The 19,566-nt window shown below is 29.1% G+C and overlaps 1 protein-coding gene across 2 annotated transcripts in view; it reads left to right on the top strand.

The window, feature by feature from the left end:
* LOC135125118 (mucin-2) overlaps positions 1-19,566 on the top strand; it is a 65,016-nt gene that overhangs the window by 34,303 nt on the left and 11,147 nt on the right. Inside the window, exons 1-2 of one of the 2 annotated variants that reach the window (XM_064050470.1) lie at positions 11,611-11,659; positions 18,459-18,499. In XM_064050470.1, the coding sequence (XP_063906540.1) occupies positions 18,472-18,499 (28 nt within the window). In that variant the 5' untranslated portion in view covers positions 11,611-11,659; positions 18,459-18,471. Of the gene's footprint in view, positions 1-11,610; positions 11,660-18,458; positions 18,500-19,566 lie in introns of those variants that run through there. The other variant, XM_064050469.1, reaches the window with a different exon arrangement.

Raw genomic sequence — 19,566 nt, 5'->3', positions numbered from 1 at the left:
CTGCAATTTTTTGATTTTTTAATTTTTGATTTCTCCAATTTTTCGATTTGCAATTTCCCGTCTCGGTTTTTTGTTTTCTTTGTTTTTTAAATTTTTCGGTTTTGTGATTTTGTAATTTTTTTTTTATAATTTAAAATTTTTCAATTTTTGGACCTTTTTTATTTTTCTCTGTTTCAATTTTAGATTTTTCAGTTTCTCTATTCTTCATTGCTTCAGTTGTTGATTTACAATTTTTCTAGTTTTCTTTTTAAACATAATAATAATAATAATTGGAATCGTTAAAATTTTTCACTTTTTCAGTTTTACGGTTTTAGAATTTTTCCATTTGTCTATATTGTATTTTTCAATTTTTCAATCTGTAAGTGTTACAGTTTTTCGATTTTACAATTTTGACCACTCTATAATTTTTCGATTTTGCAATTTTTGAGCTTTCCATTTCTTCGATTATTTTTTTTTGATTTTTGAATCTTTCGTTTTTTTTTAATATTTCGAATTACAATTTTTCGGTTTACAGTTTTTCGTTCCGGATTTTTTATTTTCTTTATTTTTTCAATTGTATGTTCGATTTTTCAAAGTTTACATTTTGTAAATTTTTCTTTTTTCAAATTTTCGTGTCTTCAGTTTTTCGATTTTGCAAATTTCAATTTTAGATTTTTAGATTTTGTAAGTTTTTGATTTGCAATTTTACGAGTTGCCAATTTTTAATTTTTCAATTTTTCGATGCAACTTTTCAAAAATCTAAAATTTTCAACTCGTGAATTTTTGAGGTTTGGAGACACATATTTCAAAAATTCCACTTTCAAACTGAATTTTTCGAAAAATTAGTCCGGAACGTCAATAGGAAGTGGTCTCCGTCTAAGAATTTTGACAAATTTAATTTGAAAATGAAATTGTCTTAAATATCTCGAAATTTATGGAAACGACCAAAAAATTAATTTAAAAATTGATGTTTTTGGAAAGTCGTCAGAAATCCTCAAAAAATTCTAGGAAATAGTTTTCGACGAGGTTTAAATTTGAATTTTTCTCGAAAAACGGTCAAGATTTTCGGAAAATTCGACTTGAAAATGTAATCTTTTAAATGTTTCGAAATTTCGAAAGGCGGTCAAAAAATTATTTGAAAAATTGACAGTTTTGAAAAGTTGCCAAAAAAATCGATTTAAAAATGAAATTGTCTAAATATCTCAAGATCTTGGAAAACATTCAAAATATTTGTTGAAAACATCGTATTAAAATCCTCAAAAAATCCTGGTAAATATATTCCGACTAGCTGAAAAAAAAATAAATAAATAAAAGACCAACATTTTAAAAAATTTGACTTGAACATGTTTTTTTTTTTATTTCTAGAGAATTATCATTTTTCATTTTATCGATTCTGAAAAAATTGTAATTTTCGAAAAAATGAAGCCGAAAATAACTTCAACAAGTTGTTCGAAAAACGATAAAAAAACTCAGAAGGGGTATCGAAAAATTTAGCTTGGATTTTTTTTAAATAGCTTGATTTCTAAAAAAGGGTCAAAATTTTCGAAAAATTCTACTTGAAAATCTAGTCTTTTAAATATTTCGAAATCTTGAAAGGTGGTAAAAAAAATATTTGAAAAATTGACAGTTTTGAAGTTTCGAAAAAAAGATTTGATAACGAAATTGTCTTAACTATCTCAAAATCTTAGAAAATATTCAAAAAAATTGTTGAAAAAATCCTATTAAAATCCTCAAAAAATTCTGGTACATTTTCCGAGGAGCTGTAAAAAAAACTAAAATCCAATATTTTTTAAAAATTCATAATTTTTTTAAAATGCGAAATTTTTCAACTTTTCAATTTTTCAATTTTTGGACTTTTTGATTTTTGGTTTTTTGAATTTTAGATTTTTCAGTTTCTCTATTCTTCTATGTTTCATACTTCAGTTTTTGATTTACAATTTTTCTAGTTTTCATTTTAAACATGCAATAATAATAATAACTGTAATTGTTAAAATTTTTCCCTTTTTCAATAACGGTTTTAGAATTTTTCCATTTTTTATTAACTGGATTTTAAAACTTTTTTATTTATGCGATTTTATTTTTTTAATTTTTAATTTTTCCATTTGTCTATATTTAATTTCTCAATTGTTTAATGTTTCAGTGCTACAGTTTTTGATTTTACATTTTTGACCATTCCATAATTTTTCGATTTTAGAGTTTTTAGGCTTTCCATTTTTTCGATTCGATTTGTTTTTTCTTCTTCCCAATTTTTCGATTAATTCATTTTTTTCGATTTTCTACTTTTTCGATTTTCCATTTTGTCGATTTTTCATTTTTTTTCTCGTTCCCTCAGATTTAGATTTGCAATTTTTCGAGTTTTGAATTTTTCAACTTTTTAGATTTTGCAATTTTTCCATTTGAGTCCTCCAATTCAATTTCAATATTTTAAATTTGTCGCTCCTTCAATTTTTCAATTTGTGATTTTTCAAATTTAATTTTTTTTGTTTCTTCAATTTCCAAATTTTTCAATTTTTCGATTCTTTAATTTTTCATCTCTTCAAATTTTGATTTGCAATTTTTCGTTGCAGTTTTTATTTTCTTTAATTTTACAATTTTTTCAATTTTTTGTTTTAAAATTTTTCAGTTGTTCAATTTTTTTGTTCGTTTAACTCTTCCAGTTTTCATTTTTCAATTTTTCATTTTCTTGGTCCGTAAAGTTGAAATATCGAAAAACTAAAAATTCGGAAAAACTGAAAAGTCGAAAATCGAAAAAACGAAAAATAGCAAAATCGAAAAAAAAACAACTAATCGAAAAATTGGAAAGAAGAAAAAACGAACCCAATCGAAAAAATGTAAAGTCCAAAAGCTGTAATAAAAAATTGAGAAATTAAATATAGACAAATGGAAAAATTAAAAATCGCATAAATAAAAAAGTTTTAAAATCCAGTAAATAAAAAAAGGAAAAATTCTAAAACCCTAATTAAAAGAGTGAAAACTTTTAACAATTACAATTATTATTATTACATGTTTAAAATGAAAACTAGAAAAACTGTAAATCAAAAACTGAAGTGTGAAACATTGAAGAATAGAGAAACTGAAAAATCTAAAATTCAAAAAACGAACAATTAAAAAGTCCAAATATGAAAAATCGAAAAATTGAAAAATTTCACATTGTAAAAAAAAATTATAAAATCTAAAAATCTAAAAATTGAAGTACGGAAAATCGAAAAACTGAAGAAACGAAAAATTGAAAAAAGAAAAAATTATAAACTCTAAACGTTGAAAAATCAAACACATAATTAAAAAAATAAAGACAATAAAAAGCCGAAACGAAAATGTATAAATCGAAATATTTAAAAAACGAAAGATTAAAAAATCAAAAAAAACGAACCGGCTCGCAAAAAATGTGCAGCCGAAAAATTGTAGAATCGAAAAATCTAGAATGGCCAGAATTGTAAAATCTAAAAACCATAACACTGAAAGATTGAAAAATTTAGAAATGAAATATAGACAAATGGAAAAACTAAAAATTGAAAATTGCATAAATGAAAAAGTTTTAAAATCCGATCATTAAAAAATGGAAAAATTCTAAAATCGTAAAATCGATTTTGTAATGGGAATTGGGTAATTGCTCAGACTCAGGCTATTATAATTTTAACATTTTCGCTCTTCTAAAGTTGAAGATGAAGCCAAACTTTTTTCGAAACACGTTTCTCGTAAAGTAATAATTAATATGTGAAGCGGTAATTCCATTTGGACGTCCCTGATATATTAGTAAACACAATGTTCGTCGGTGAACATGACTTTCTTCATCATAATTTACACCGTCTATAAATTAATCGAACACAAAGTACCCTCAATAGTGTCCTCATTTTAGCATTTTATTGCTGCAGCTGAGCCTTTTGTTTATAAATTAATATTAAATACTAGGAAAAAAAAATCTCCAAGTATTTTGTATTCTACTTGTGTCCCTTTGGTGGGATTTAAAAAGAAGTTCCAAGTCAGTCGTTATTGTTGTTTTTAGTGTTACTATAGGAGTATAATAAATGACTTAGATGACGATACAAATTACTACGTGTTGAATTAATGCATAAAGTTTGACATTAAGACTTATCCAATTACCGGAGACGTGGCCTATAACCACTCCTGTCCGCATAAGTGTGGACTACTTTAGTCTTTTAGAAATAACTGTGAGAGTTGTGTTTTAGATAAGATCGACACAAACTACATAATGGCTACTCATCGGATGGCAGCAACGAAGATATTTTTCATTCCCCTTCCTCTTCCATCTTCTACAAGCCTATTTGTCCAAACATTTGCACACAATTTAAATAATTACACACTTCGCCAAATCCATACTTCACAGCGAAAACGTGCGAAAAGTGTCGCAACCTCTCATTACGCTAACCTTTACCTCTTCATATCAGATTTTTCCTTCAAACCCGTCAATTCAATTTACCGACACGAATATTTACGAAAATTTCATAATTCCGCCGGGTATAATAGAGTAATTAAATTGTTATTAATTCAAACTTCTCACAATCCATTCAACGTGTGCTGATATTTAAGAACAAACCACTCATACAAGAAAAAAAATTACAAAACATTCTCACAACGTTTCACGAAAGTATTCATTTTGGAGCGCGCCCAAACCGCTATTGCCAAACCGACAATAATTCATTTCAATAAACATAAAGATGAACACGGCAAAGAAAGTAAACTCGCTTTCTATACATTGCGATGAGTAATAGATGTACGAAAGTGCGCACTTCTGACCATTTTTATTATAGTACAGCAGGGATCTGGTCGTGCGCCCCCGTTATTTTCAATTTTGATAAGTGATTTGCTGTTGTTTTTGATATGACGTAATGAATGTGCTTACGGATTAATAAATCATCTTCGTATTCAATCTGGGATGGGATAATTCTCTTTATTATCTTCAGGCAGAAATGTCAATAAGATTCGAATCTTCACGTTCTGCAACGGGTAATTTGGGCGAATTAGTGTTCCCATTGAATTCAGATGAGGTTCTCATGGTCTAATTAGCATTCTGGGCTGTTGGTACCCTGCTGGTTGTTGCTATTCTCTGACTACAGGATAGGCCAAGGTAATTTTTTTGTGTCAACTGCAATAAGCGTCAAATGATTTTAAACACAACTTGGCATTTGCAATGCAGCAAATATCAACCGACTAAAAATATCATAATACTGGTGATTGTGAAAGACGTACTTGCTAATTATCATACGATTAGCAATGTTTAATGGTCATGGTAATTTAATCAAAAGCAACAACTAATATATGGTATGACCGTGACCTCCATGGTTGTGTACAATACGGCTATGTAAATATTCGAATGCATTTCTTTTCGTGGCGCTTTTGCCGATTTCTCTTGAGAAGAATCAACGCGAAGATCACTTGCTAATTATTTTAGTTTTCACTGAAGCATTCGATTCGAGAAAATGTTTAACAGGTGTACCTAGCAATTAGGAGAAAAGATGGCTATCATTAAAATTTTTACTTGACCTTTAGTTCGAGAATTTGGGATTTGTTGTCACCTGCAATTAGTTATCGAAAATGTTTAACAGTTCGAATACTAGAAAAAAGTTCCACGTATTTAGAAAGTTAAACGACAAAAAAAACAAAAATATTTAAGATGACTGGCTACTTTTATGTTTTCTCGACGTTTCATGCTCTCTAGAGCACGAAAAAGTAGGTCTGCTGTATGGTTAAGGAATCACTATCCAGTTTTTACTCTAGACGTCCAGATTTTTGCAATGCGCTGAAATCTTGCGAAATTAATCAAAATTTATCCCTTTCAAAAAATTGATGACGTCATCACAAAATTTTATTTTAACTTATAAGGGTTATAATTTTTCGAAAAATCTGGATTTATTTACCTTCGACCAATTTTTTCCTATCACAATTTGCCGTTTTTTCATTTTCTCTAATATTTCAATTTCAAAATTTTTCAGTATTTCAGTTCCATAATTTTTCTACTTTTCAATTTAACATTTTTCAGTTGCTCAACTTCCAAGTGCTTCAGTTATTTGATGCTACAATTTTTAGATCAATTTTGAATTTTTTGATATTACAATTTTTAATTTTTAAATTTTTCAAAATTTCGTTTCCGCATTGTCTCAAGTTCTTTTCATTTTTTCACTTTTATCTCACAATTTTTCGATTTTTCATTTCCTTTATTTTTTCAATTTTATAACTCTTAATCAATGTTTTATATTTTCAGTTTTTGATTTTCAATTCCTGGGTTTTACAATTTTAAAATTTTTCAACTTTACGTTTGTCAATTATGCAATTTTCCGGTTTTTTTAATTTTCAGTATTTCGATTTCACTTTTTATTCTTTCGATTTTTCAGTTTTTCGTTTTTTCAATTTTTAGACTTTTTAGGGTTTTCTTTTTATAGCTTTGCGTTTTTCATTCGTTATTTTTCAATTTTACAATTTTACGATTTTTTTATTTTCTTGATCCGAAAAGTCGAAACACCGAAAAATTGAAAATCTAAAAACTAATAAATTGGAAAAACATGAAAAAACCAAAATCGGAATAACAAAAAATTGCAAATCGAAACATTTAAGTAACAAAAGACTGGAAAATCGAAAAAATTGGAAAGAAGAAAAAACGAATCGAATTGAAAAAATGGAAAACCCAAAAACTGTAAAATCGAAAAATTATGAGATGGTCAAAATTGTAAAATCAAAAAACGGTAACACTGAAAGAAAAATTGAAAAAATATCCATACACAATGGAAACATTTTAAATCGAAAAAATTAAAAATGGAATAAATGAAAAAGTTTTAAAATTCACTAACTGAAATAAGCAAAAATTCTAATCGAAGAAGTAAAAAATTTTAAAAATCATAATTATTTTTACATATTTAAAATGAAAACTAGAAAAATTGTAAATCAAAAATTGAAGAAATGAAAAAATTGAAGCAATGAAAAATTAAAATATCGAAAAACTGAAAAGTTAAAAACTGACAACTCGTAAAATTGGAAATCAAAAAATTACGAAATCTAAATATTAAAATCAATAAACAGAAGAAACGAAAATTTGAAAAAAAAAATAAATCTAAACGTTGGAAAATCGAATACATAATTGAAAAAGTAAAGAAAATAAAAAACCGAAACGAAAAATTGCAAATCGAAGTATTTAAGAAACGAAAGAAAATAATCAATGAATCGAAAAATTGGAAATAAGAAAAAACGAATCGAATCGAAAAAATGGAAATCCCAAAAACAGTAAAATCGAAAAATTATGGACTGGTCAAAATATTAAACTCATAAAACTGTAACACTGAACGATTGAAAATAAAAAAATTAAAAAATGCATTAATGAAAAAGTTTTAAAATCCAATAATTGAAAAATGTAAAAATTCTAAAATCGTAAAATTGAAAAATTTTAACAATCACAGTTATTTTTATTACATGTTTAAAATGAAAACTAGAAAACTTCTAAATCAAAAATTGAAGCAAAGAAACATTGAAGAAGAAACTGACAAATCTAAAATTGATAAAACGAATAATTAAAAAGCCCAAAAAGTGAAAACCCGAAAAATTGACAAATTTCACATTGTAAAAAAATTATAAAATCACAGTGGAAAACCGAAAATTTGAAAAACTAAACAAGACAACAACAGAAACGAAAAATTGGAGAAATGAAAAATTAAGAAAATCGAAAAATTGAAAAATTAAAAATTGGCAACTCGTAAAATTGCAAATCAAAAACTTACAAAAATCTAAGAAAGTAAAATTGAAATTTGCAAAATCGAAAAACTGAAAACACGAAAATTTGAAAAAAGAAAAATTTACAAAATTTAAACTTTGAAAAAGCGAACACATAATTGAAAAAATAAAGAAAATAAAAAATTCTAAAAACCGAAAAATTCGAAGTATTAAAAAAACGAAAGATTCAAAAATCGAAAAAAAAATAATTAATCGAAAAAATGGAAAGCTCAAAAATTGCAAAATCGAAAAATTATAGAATGGTCAAAATTATAAAATCGAAAAACTGTAACACTTACAGATTGAAAAATTGAAAAATTCAATATAGACAAATGAAAATATTAAAAATTAAAAAAATTCAAACTCGCTTAAATGAAAAAGTTTTACAATCCAATAATTAAAAAACTGAAAAATCCAAAATCGGAAAAACGAAAAGGAAAAATCAAAGAAATGAAAAATTGAAACATTCAAAAGTTGTAAAATCGAAAAAATTTAAAAATTTTAAAATGATAACTGGAAGAGTTAAAGGAACAAAAAAATTGAACAGCTGAAAAATTTTAATACGAAAAATTGAAAAAATTGTAAAATTAAAGAAAATAAAAAACTGCAACGAAAAATTACAAATCAAAATTTGAAGAGATGAAAAATTAAAGAATCAAAAAATTTGAAAAATTTGGAAATTGAAGAAACAAAAAAAAATAAATTTGAAAAATCGCAAATCGAAAAATCGAAGGAGCGACAAATTTAAAAAATTGAAATTGAATTGGAGGACTCAAATCGAAAATTTGCAAAATCTAAAAAGTTGAAAAATTCAAAACTCGAAAAATTGTAAATCTCAATCTGATGGAACGAGAAAAAAATGAAAAATCGACAAAATGGAAAATCGAAAAAGTAGAAAATCAAAAAAAATTAATTAATCGAAAAATTGGGAAAAAGAAAAACAAATCTAATCGAAAAAATGGAAAGCCTAAAAACTCTAAAATCGAAAAATTATGGAGTGGTCAAAAATGTAAAATCAAAAACTGCAGCACTGAAACATTAAACAATTGAGAAATTAAATATAGACAAATGGAAAAATTAAAAATTAAAAAAATTAAATCGCATAAATAAAAAAGTTTTAAAATCCAGTTAATAAAAAATGGAAAAATTCTAAAACCGTTATTGAAAACTGGAAAAATTTCAACAATTACAATTATTATTATTATTACATGTTTAAAATGAAAACTAGAAAAATTGTAAATCAAAAAGTGAAGTATGAAACATTGAAGCATAGAGAAACTGAAAAATCTAAAATTCAAAAAATCAAATAGTCCAAAAATTGAAAAATCGAAAAGTTGAAAAATTTCACATTAAAAATTGGCAACTCGTACAATTGCAAATCAAAAACCTACAAAATCTAAAAATCTAAAATTGAAATTTGCAAAATCAAAAAACTGAAGACACGAAAATTTGAAAAAAGAAAAATTTACAAAATCTAAACTTTGAAAAAGCGAACACATAATTGAAAAAATAAAGAAAATAAAAAATCCGCGAAACCGAAAAATTGTGATTCGAAGTATTAAAAGAACGAAAGATTCAAAAACCGAAAAAAAAATTAATCGAAAAAATGGAAAGCTCAAAAATTGCAAAATCGAAAAATTATAGAGTGGTCAAAATTGTAAAATCGAAAAACTGTAACACTTACAGATTGAAAAATTGAAAAATTCAATATAAGCAAATGGAAAAATTAAAAATTCAAAAAATTCAAACTCGTTTAAATGAAAAAGTTTTAAAATCCAATAATTAAAAAACTGAAAAATCCAAAATCGGAGAAACGAAAAGGAAAAATCAAAGAAATGAAAAATTGAAACATTCAAAAGTTGTAAAATCGAAAAAATTTAAAAATTTAAAAATGATAACTGGAAGAGTTAAGGGAACAAAAAAATTGAACAACTGAAAAATTGTAAAACGAAAAATTGAAAAAATTGTAAAATTAAAGAAAATAAAAAACTGCCTAAAAACTGTAAAATCGAAAAATTATGGAATGGTCAAAAATGTAAAATCAAAAACCTGTAGCACTGAAACATTAAACAATTGAGAAATTAAATATAGACAAATGGAAAAATTAAAAATTAAAAAAATAAAATCGCATAAATAACACAGAACATCGAAAAACCAAAAAATTGTAAAAATAAAGAAAAGAAAAATCCGAAACGAAAAATTGCAAATTGAAAAATTGCAGAAAAGAAAAACTGAAAAATTGAAAACTGTTCATTACAAACCGAAAAAGTAAAAATCACAATATGGAAAGACTGAAAACCGAAATATTGAAAATTTGAAGAAATGAAAAATCGAAAAATTAAAAATTTAGAAATTGAAAACTTGAGAAATTTTAATTCGAAAAAATGCAAAATCTAAAAATTGAAAAATTCGAAAGTTGGAAAATTGAAAGACTGAAAATTATAAAATTAAACACTTGATAAATTACAAATAGAAAAACTGAGAAACAAAAAAAAAATTGCGAAATTGTCAAAAAATTGCGGGAGTGTAATTTACGCCACTGCTTTTTCTAAAACGACAAGGGATTGAAACTCGATGCCTACAATGAACTCACATAAAAAATGTGTAAAAGGAACACATTGTTGGCATTTAGTTTCCCTCTCTGAAAGGTTACAATCAACAAACCGTTAACAAAAATTGTGCGCCCTCTTTATTACATACATGAACGCGATGAATAATTATTTATAAATAAATATTGACTGAAATTAGAGACCTGTCAGTTATATTTGTGTTCACATACAAAAATCATCACGACAGATCATTACATAATTGCAAATTTACAATCAGCGCACGAAATCATTTGATCTTATGCCTCCAGCCGACGACTTTTTATTGTAAACCAGTGTTATTTATGCTACTGTTTTTTTTTTATTTGTGGAATTTCTCTCATTATAATTACAATATTTTGAATTTTGCCGAAAGGTTCATGACATCATGCAAAGCTTCACATATTCTTTTTATGAGGTATTCTGTGATGTAACAGTCCATAATAAAATAAGAAATATCCAGCGGTGACAAATTTGCATGCAAAACAAACATTGCAATAAGTCTTCATTTGTCATCGATATTTTAAACACCGTTAACAGTTTCTAAAATCTAAAAGTACAACTGTTTCCTGAGTACAATTATAATTTGTCTGAATCAACATTTACTTGTAGACGAGTTAATGAACTCTCTATTCAATCAACCAAAAGCACACGGCAATTGTTGAGTCGGGTTTTCTTGCCAATTAAAGGTTACACAATTTCATTTGGAAAATTTTGTCAGGACTTGATTAGGAAGAGATAGGAAGACAGATCTGCTTCCTGAAAGCGCAAACAATAGAAAAGTATTGTAATCATCTTTACAACGTTTTCTATAAATACATCGTTGTATAATCCCGAATGGATGAGTTCTTATTTAATGTATAAGGTCAAGGTATCTGACAGCTTGTAAATGTTTAATAGGCTGGATGGTTTTGTTAATAGTCTTGTACAGAATATTAAATAATTGACGTAAACAACGAATATAATTGTTTTCTATCTTAATAGAATAATTGCAACAAATTACATTGCACATGCGCCTATAAACTATAGAACATAATTATTTAAGTAAATTCGCTAATGCAATCTTCACACCACTACTAAAATTCAAGCAAAAAGTAAACGGTAATTGCTCTCATCTTCGCCCTTGCGCAACTCCGAGAAAAATTCACCATTTCATGCGGAAGCCTCGCTCGAGCCCCAAAAACAACAATCAAAAACTTAATTTTGTAACCTCTCTCAATTAAATCATCGCACTCAAAATCCTGGATGGCTTCATCTGTGGTGATGTTTAAGGTCAAGGCATCCGAATCCTCGTAATCGTTCCATGCGCTTGATATTTGCAACAATTTCGTCTCAATACTCAGTTTCCATCCAGCGCTCATCTTCACCTCATACCTCCGGTAAGTCAAAGAAATACGGAAGCGAACAGTAACCTTTTTGTTATCTCCGTACACAATTACCGCAGGAAAACGTGCGTTCTGCTGGAAAAAGCATTTTTCGGCGGTTTCATAACGCGTAAATATTTCTCACGCTGAACTGGGTTATTATCCAGTCATTGTCTTGGGCGAAATCTGCTTTATTTGGTAATTTGACTTTCAAGTGCAAAAATTGGAGCTTGGCTGGAGATGTTAACGGGCGGGCAGGACACGAACGGAAATCGAACGGAAATAGTTGAGATTTTGTGTGGTTGTGTTTTGTTTGGTGTTGACGAAATTGTTGTTGTTTGGGTCTGATTTATTGTTGTAGGAGCTTTCGATACATAAATACGACTAACTAGTGTTTTGTGATAGGAGTGATAAACAGTGGAATTAAATATTCTATTTTTTTTTTTAATTTAAATACTAACATGGATATTATTTTGCATATTGTTACATAATAAATATTTTCACATAGAAGATTTCATGAATATTAACGTTTTCGTGTTTGGAATGTAATTATGAGCTTTTTGCATTTTGATGAATAATTAATTTCGCGTTTTCTTGTCATTTCGCAGGTCGTAAAAAACGAAAATGCAGATTTACCGTTTTCATTTCCTTAAAACTGTCATGATTTTTTAGTAGAATAGTCCTATAAATATATAGTAAGTTTTTTTGTGTTGAAATTTCAAGTGTACACTGTGATTGTCAAACCTAAGAAAAAGGCAATCAAAATATGTAAAAATATATAGGGTGTTTCATTTAAGACAATTAAGTTCTGCGTTAAACCTTAAAAATAGAACACTCTATATAAATATATGATCGATTTTCGGGTTGGAACAGTGCAAATTGAGTTTTTGGGCTCAAAGTTTCGCACACTTTCGTAAGTGGCATCTTCAGGAAACTCTTCTGACATACATCTTGTTTTGTATAGTTTTATTTGTATAACACGAATACTTAAGAACATATTTCACATTGTAATTTCTCCTAGAAAAATAAGGATTTTACAAATAAGCTCCACCCCTCGACTTACGACGAATAAAAAAAAATCATCAGAATTGAGATAGGGCGGGTGGGCGGGGCTTATAATTTGTCTTTGTTTTCTTAACATACATAGCCATCTTTTTACAGCAAGAAACTTAGAACATACTTAAAATGGTACGTTTTTGTAAGGAAATATAGATTTTGCCATTATGGGGCGGAGCCTAATTCCAAAATTGATATTTCCGTATACAAATTTTCTATTTTGAACATGTTTTAAGTTTCATGTTGTGAAAATAAGTCTACATACATTAAAACAAAAAGGCAAAATATAAGCCCGCCCACCCGCCCTATCTCAATTGTGATGATTTTTTTTATTCGTTGTGAATCAAGTGGGCGGAGCTTATCTGCAAAATACTTGTTTCTTTACAAGAAATTAAAAATATGTTTTTGAGTATCGTCTTGTTCAAAAAATACTATGAATATTAAGAAAACAAGGTAAAATATAGACCCCGCCCACCCACCCCATCTCAATTCTGATGATTTTTTTCATTCGCCGTAAACCAAGGAGGCGGAGCTTAACTGCAAAATACTTATCTCTGTACAAGAAATTAAAAACATATTTTTGAGTATCGTGTTCAAAAAATGAATGCATTTTAAGAATAAATGGCTAAATATAAACCCCGCCCACCCACCCCATCTCAATTGTGATGATTTTTTTATTCTTAGAATCTCAAAACACGTTTACAATAGTAGACTTTTGCCTTTTTTTTTTCTTAATATACATAACCATCTTTTCACAACAAAAAAAACATGTATATTAAGAAAAAAAGGCTAAATATAGACCCCGCCCACCCACCCCATCTCAATTGTGATGATTTTTTTCATTCTTAGAAACATAAAACACGTTTCCAATAGTAAATTTTTGTAAGGCATTATGGATTTTGCAATTAGGATCCGCCTCTCAGCTTACGACGAATAAAAAAAATCATCGGAATTGAGATAGGGCGGGTGGGCGGGGCTTATATTTTGCCTTTTTTTTTCTTAATATATATAACCATCTTCTCACAACAAAAAACCATGTACATTAAGATAAAAAGGCTAAATATAAACCCCGCCCACCCACCCCATCTCAATTGTGATAATTTTTTTTATTCTTAGAATTTCAAAACACGTTTCCAATAGTAAATTTTTGTAAGGCATTATAGATTTTGCAATTAGGATCAGCCTCTTGGCTTACGACGAATAAAAAAAATCATCGGAATTAAGATAGGGCGGGTGGGCGGGGCTTCTATTTTGCCTTTTTTTTTTCTTAATATACATAGCCATCTTTTCACAACAAAAACAACATGTACATTAAGAAAAAAAAAGCCAAATATAGACCCCGCCCACCCACCCCATCTCAATTGTGATGCTTTTTTTCATACTTAAACACATAGAACAGGTTTCCAATAGTAAATTTTTGTAAGGCATTATGGATTCTGCAATTAGGATCCGACTCTCGGCTTACGACGAATAAAAAAAAATCACCAGAAATAAGATAGGGCGGGTGGGCGGGGCTTATATTTTGTCTTTTTTTTCTTATTATACATAGCCATCTTTTCACAACACAGACAACATGTACATTTAGAAAAAAGGCTAAATATAGACCCCGCCCACCCACCCAATCTCAATTGTAATGATTTTTTTTATTCGTTGAGCTTATCTGCAAAATACTTGTTTTTTACAAGAAATTAAAAATATGTTTTTGAGTATCGTCTTGTTCAAAAAATACTATGAATATTAAGAAAACAAGGTAAAATATAGACCCCGCCCACCCACCTAATCTCAATTGTGATCATTTTTGTTATCAGTAGAAACTTAAAACACGTTTAAAATAGTAGATTTTTGTAAGGCGTTATGGATTTTGCAATTAGGATCCGCCTCTCGGCTTACGACGAATAAAAAAAAATCATCAGAATTGAGATAGGGCGGGTGGGCGGGGCTTATATTTTGTCTTTTTTTTCTTAATATACATAGCCATTATATTTTGTCTTTTTTTTCTTAATATACATAGTCATATTTTCACAACAAAAAAACATGTACATTAAGAAAAAAGGCTAAATATTGACTCCGCCCACCCACCCCATCTCAATTGTGATGATTTTTTTCATTCTTAGAAACATAAAACAGGTTTCCAATAGTAAATTTTTGTAAGGCATTATGGATTTTGCAATTAGGATCCGCCTCTCGGCTTACGAGGAATAAAAAAAATCATCAGAATTGAAATAGGGCGGGTGGGCGGGGCTTATATTTTGTCTTTTATTTTCTTAATATACATAGCCATCTTTTCACAATAAAAACAACATGTACATTAAGATAAAAAGGCTAAATATAAATCCCGCCCACCCACCCCATCTCAATTCTGATGATTTTTTTCATTCGCCGTAAACCAAGGGGGCGGAGCTTATCTGCAAAATACTTATTTCTGTACAAGAAATTAAAAATATAATTTTGAGTATCATGGTATTCAAAGAACACTATGTATATTCAGAAAAAAGGAAAAAACATAAACCCCGCCCACCCACCCTATCTCAAATGTGATGATTTTTTTTATTCTTAGAATCTCAAAACACGTTTACAATAGTAAATTTTTGTAAGGCATTATGAATTTTGCAATTAGGATCCGCTTTTCGGCTTACGACGAATAAAAAAAAATCATCAGATTTAAGATAGGGCGGGTGGGCGGGGCTTATATTTTGTGTATTTTTTCTTAATATACATAGCCATCTTTTCACAACAAAAAAAAACATGTACATTAAGAAAAAAAAGGCTAAATATCGACCCCGCCCACCCACCCCATCTCAATTGCAATGATTTTTTTTATTCTGAGAATCTCAAAACACGTTTCCAATAGTAAATTTTTGTAAGGCATTATGGATTTTGCAATTAGGACCCACCTCTCGAGTTACAACGAATAAAAAAATCATCGGAATTAAGATAGGGCGGGTGGGCGGGGCTTAAATTTTGCCTTTTTTTTTTCTTAATATACATAGTCAACTTTTCACAACAAAAAAAACATGTACATTAAGAAAAAAAAGGCCAAATATAGACCCCGTCCACCCACCCCGTCTCAATTGTGATGATTTTTTCGTTCTTAGAAACATAAAACACGTTTCCAATAGTAAATTTTTGTAAGGCGTTATGGATTTTGCAATTAGGATCCGCCTCTCGGCTTACGACGAATAAAAAAAATCATCGTAATTGAGATAGGGCGGGTGGGCGGGGCTTATATTTTATCTTTCATTTTCTTAATATACATAGCCATATTTTCACAACAAAAACAACATGTACATTAAGATAAAAAGGCTAAATATAAACCCCGCCCACCCATCCTATCTCAATTGTGATGATTTTTTTTATTCTTAGAAACTCAAAACACGTTTACACTAGTAAATTTTTGTGAGACATTATGAATTTTGCAATTAGGATCCGCCTCTCGGCTTACGACGAATAAAAAAAAATCATCGGAATTAAGATAGGGCGGGTGGGTGCGTCTTATATTTTGCCTTTTATTTTCTTAATATACGTACCCATCTTTTCACAACAAAAACAACATGCATTAAGATAAAAAGGCTAAATATAAACCCCGCCCACCCACCCCATCTCAATTCTGATAATTTCTTTTATTCTTAGAATCTCGAAACATGTTTACAATAGTAAATTTTTGTAAGGCATTATGAATTTTGCAATTAGGATCCGCCTCTCGGCTTACGACGAATAAAAAGAAATCATCGGAATTAAGATAGGGGGGGTGGGCGGGGCTTATATTTTGCCTATTATTTTCTTAATATACATAGCCATCTTTTCACAACAAAAACAACATGTACATTAAGATAAGAAGGCTAAATATAAATCCCGCCCACCCACCCCATCCCAATTGTGATGATTTTTTTTATTCTTAGAAACTTAAAACACGTTTAAAATATTAGATTTTTGTAAGGCATTATGGATTTTGCAATTAGGATCCGCCTCTCGGCTAACGACGAATAAAGAAAAATCATCAGAATTGAGATAGGGCGGGTGGGCGGGGTTATATTTTGTCTTTTATTTTCTTAATATACATAGCCATCTTTTCGCAACAAAAAAAAATATGTACATTAAGAAAAAAAGGCTAAATATTAACCCCGCCCACCCACCCCATCTCCATTGTGATGATTTTTTTTATTCGTTGTGCACCCAGTGGGCGGAGCTTAACTGCAAAATACTTATTTCTGTACAAAAAATTAAAAACATATTTTTGAGTATCGTGTTCAAAAAATGCATGCATATTAAGAATAAAAGGCTAAATATAAACCGCGCCCACCCACCCGATCTCAATTGTGATGATTTTTTTATTCTTAAAAACTTCAAACTAGTTTAAAATGATATATGGTATCATATATTGACTCCGACCGTGGAAGCCTCTGAAATAAACTCTATATAGTTAAAAATAAATTTTCGTGACTTACCCTGAAGTTTTGCCTAAGAAAAATCGGTACAGACGGAAATGGGACACATAATGGAGCATGAAACGTCGAGAAAAAATTAAAGAACATTTGAATAATTTAACAATGTGGCATCACAATTTAATATACAATAATAAGTAATACATGAGTTATCTTATTATTGACTCACCGTGTATATGTTTCAAATGGTCGCTTTGTAGCAATAACACTGAATATAACTTTAATTTTGATTTCTCGACGTTTCATAATGCCTAGAGTACGAAATAATAGATCTCCCGTTTGCGTCTGTCTATTTGCGGAGTTAGTCTTCGAAACTACCGGACTGATTGTTATCAAATTTTAACTAACCACAATTTTTATAAGCATCCCCATCAACAATTAGACAAAGCCGCTCATCATTTTGTGCAGTAAAGATTATCTAAATATTATAAAATGATGTACTCTCATAACCGTGGTTAATGATTCCGCCTTGATTTTTAACACAATTATTTTAAAAATATTGTGCAGTAACTTCCACAAATGTTTAATGTTTTCTTGACGTTTTCTTGAGAATGTCGCCTATTTAATAATAATAAAACAAGAATTATGGGACGTGCTTAATAGTCGCATTCTTTCAGTTATAAACATAAACAATTGAAGTCTAGCATGTACTGAGAATGTACGTTTCCCGTTGATTCACAAGCAACTCTGTAGATCCGTGTTTCTGATTCATCTACGCCGACAAATTATGTAAACGATATAAATTAATGAGGTGCAGCACCGTCTTGTCGCACCTCAGTTTATTTTTGCTTCGAACATACCCGGATTTTCGTCTTCCGGAAAGATGGTCACCAAAACAAAAAATAAATTATTTTTCAAAATTCCAAACAACTGTCCTTTAACAAATTATTTTTGCGGGTGTGTTGGGTGCGGAAAAAACAATTACTGATGATGTCATAACTCTGATATCATCAACCAAAACATTTCAAAATTGCTCTTTTATTATAGCTCTTGTTTACACTAAATTGAACTGTATAATTTAAAAACACTACGTATATCTCCGTTATCATTATCACACAGTTTCATGCGACTGAACAACACTTCTTGTCAACATTTGTTAACTCCCAAGTAACAATCCATTGTGTCTGCCATTATTCGGACTTTCAAATTGGGCAACCGCTGTGGGGGTACCTGTCTGGGAACCCAGCAGTTATGAAAATTTTCATATATTAAAATCGCTTCAGTAACCTCAAAACACACCATGCTTTATGGCATCGATTTGTCGAAACATCCAATTAAGCAAACATATGTAATTAATTTAAGTGCTTTTGTTGCAGAAGTGCACCGACAATGGAGAGGTATCACATATTCAAATTAGGTAAGATTAAAATTAATTATTATTCTTCTCGAAGAGGATCCATTGCGAATGCGGCCGGCCTTAACCTAGAACGATTTTTCAAAAGTTCACGATTAAATTAAATTTATGCTTTCAGAGTGGGTGGTTTTGGATGTCTTTTAGTGTCGCAAAAAACAAACACTTTAATTGGGACGCTTTGGTAATATTGTCGAATTTAATTGTTAGAAAAGGATGAACGGAGCCTTGATGTTTGATTTATGGCTTTATGAGGTACAAATTAAAAATACATTAATGGTTTTTTGTTGGTTGCTGAAATCGGTAGTTTGCTATATGGGTCTTGCGGATGTTGGATTCGGGTTTGATAAAATCTTGAAGTTAATTGTTTAATTAAGTGTAGGGTGTGGTTTATTTCACGTGTAATTTGATGTGCACTGATTTAGTGTTCGCGAAATTGTATCTGATCGCTGGTTGAGGTTAATTAATGTGTAGTAATTAGCTGCAAAGTGTTACCTTTGACATTTGTTTCTAAATTGGTTAGATTTATATGTGAGATTTAAAAATTCTTGTAGTTACCTAACTAATTGTCCACCTATGTCCTAACTAATTTGAATGAGTTCTAAGGGTTTTTGGTTTATTTTGTCTTATTTTTTCCCTCCAATATTTTTCCTCTAGTGTAATTTTCGCCTGTATATACTTAATTCTGCTTTAATAATTACGTTTTTTTCTTTTATTTAATTTAGTTTTAAAATCTAAACTAAACTAATAGAAACTATATCCTATTTTTTCTTTTTTTTTTGTGTATGTTTTAAGTACCTCCAAATTTCTACATACAGGATGCTTACCTTTATTTATCTTCTATTTTAACTTTCTTCTTTTGAGTTTCTTTATTTTTTCTTATATTTTCTAATTTGTTTTTACTGTCATTTATTGTCATCAAAACTTGCTTAATCGTCCCCACAAACAATGTGATGACGTTCTCTCACAAATTTTGCGTAGTAAATAGGAGTATTATTTAAATTATATAAAATAAAATCCTTTTATACTTGTGGGTTATGAATCCGCCTTGATATTTTAGACATCCAGATTTT

The sequence above is a fragment of the Zophobas morio genome, unplaced genomic scaffold, assembly GCF_036711695.1.
Source record: "Zophobas morio isolate AGI-343-1 ecotype UQ-CSIRO unplaced genomic scaffold, CSIRO_AGI_Zmor_V1 ptg000008l, whole genome shotgun sequence".
NCBI lineage: Eukaryota > Metazoa > Arthropoda > Insecta > Coleoptera > Tenebrionidae > Zophobas > Zophobas morio.
The sequence above is the reverse complement of the archived record's forward strand: the minus strand, read 5'-3'. Positions and strand labels throughout refer to the sequence as shown.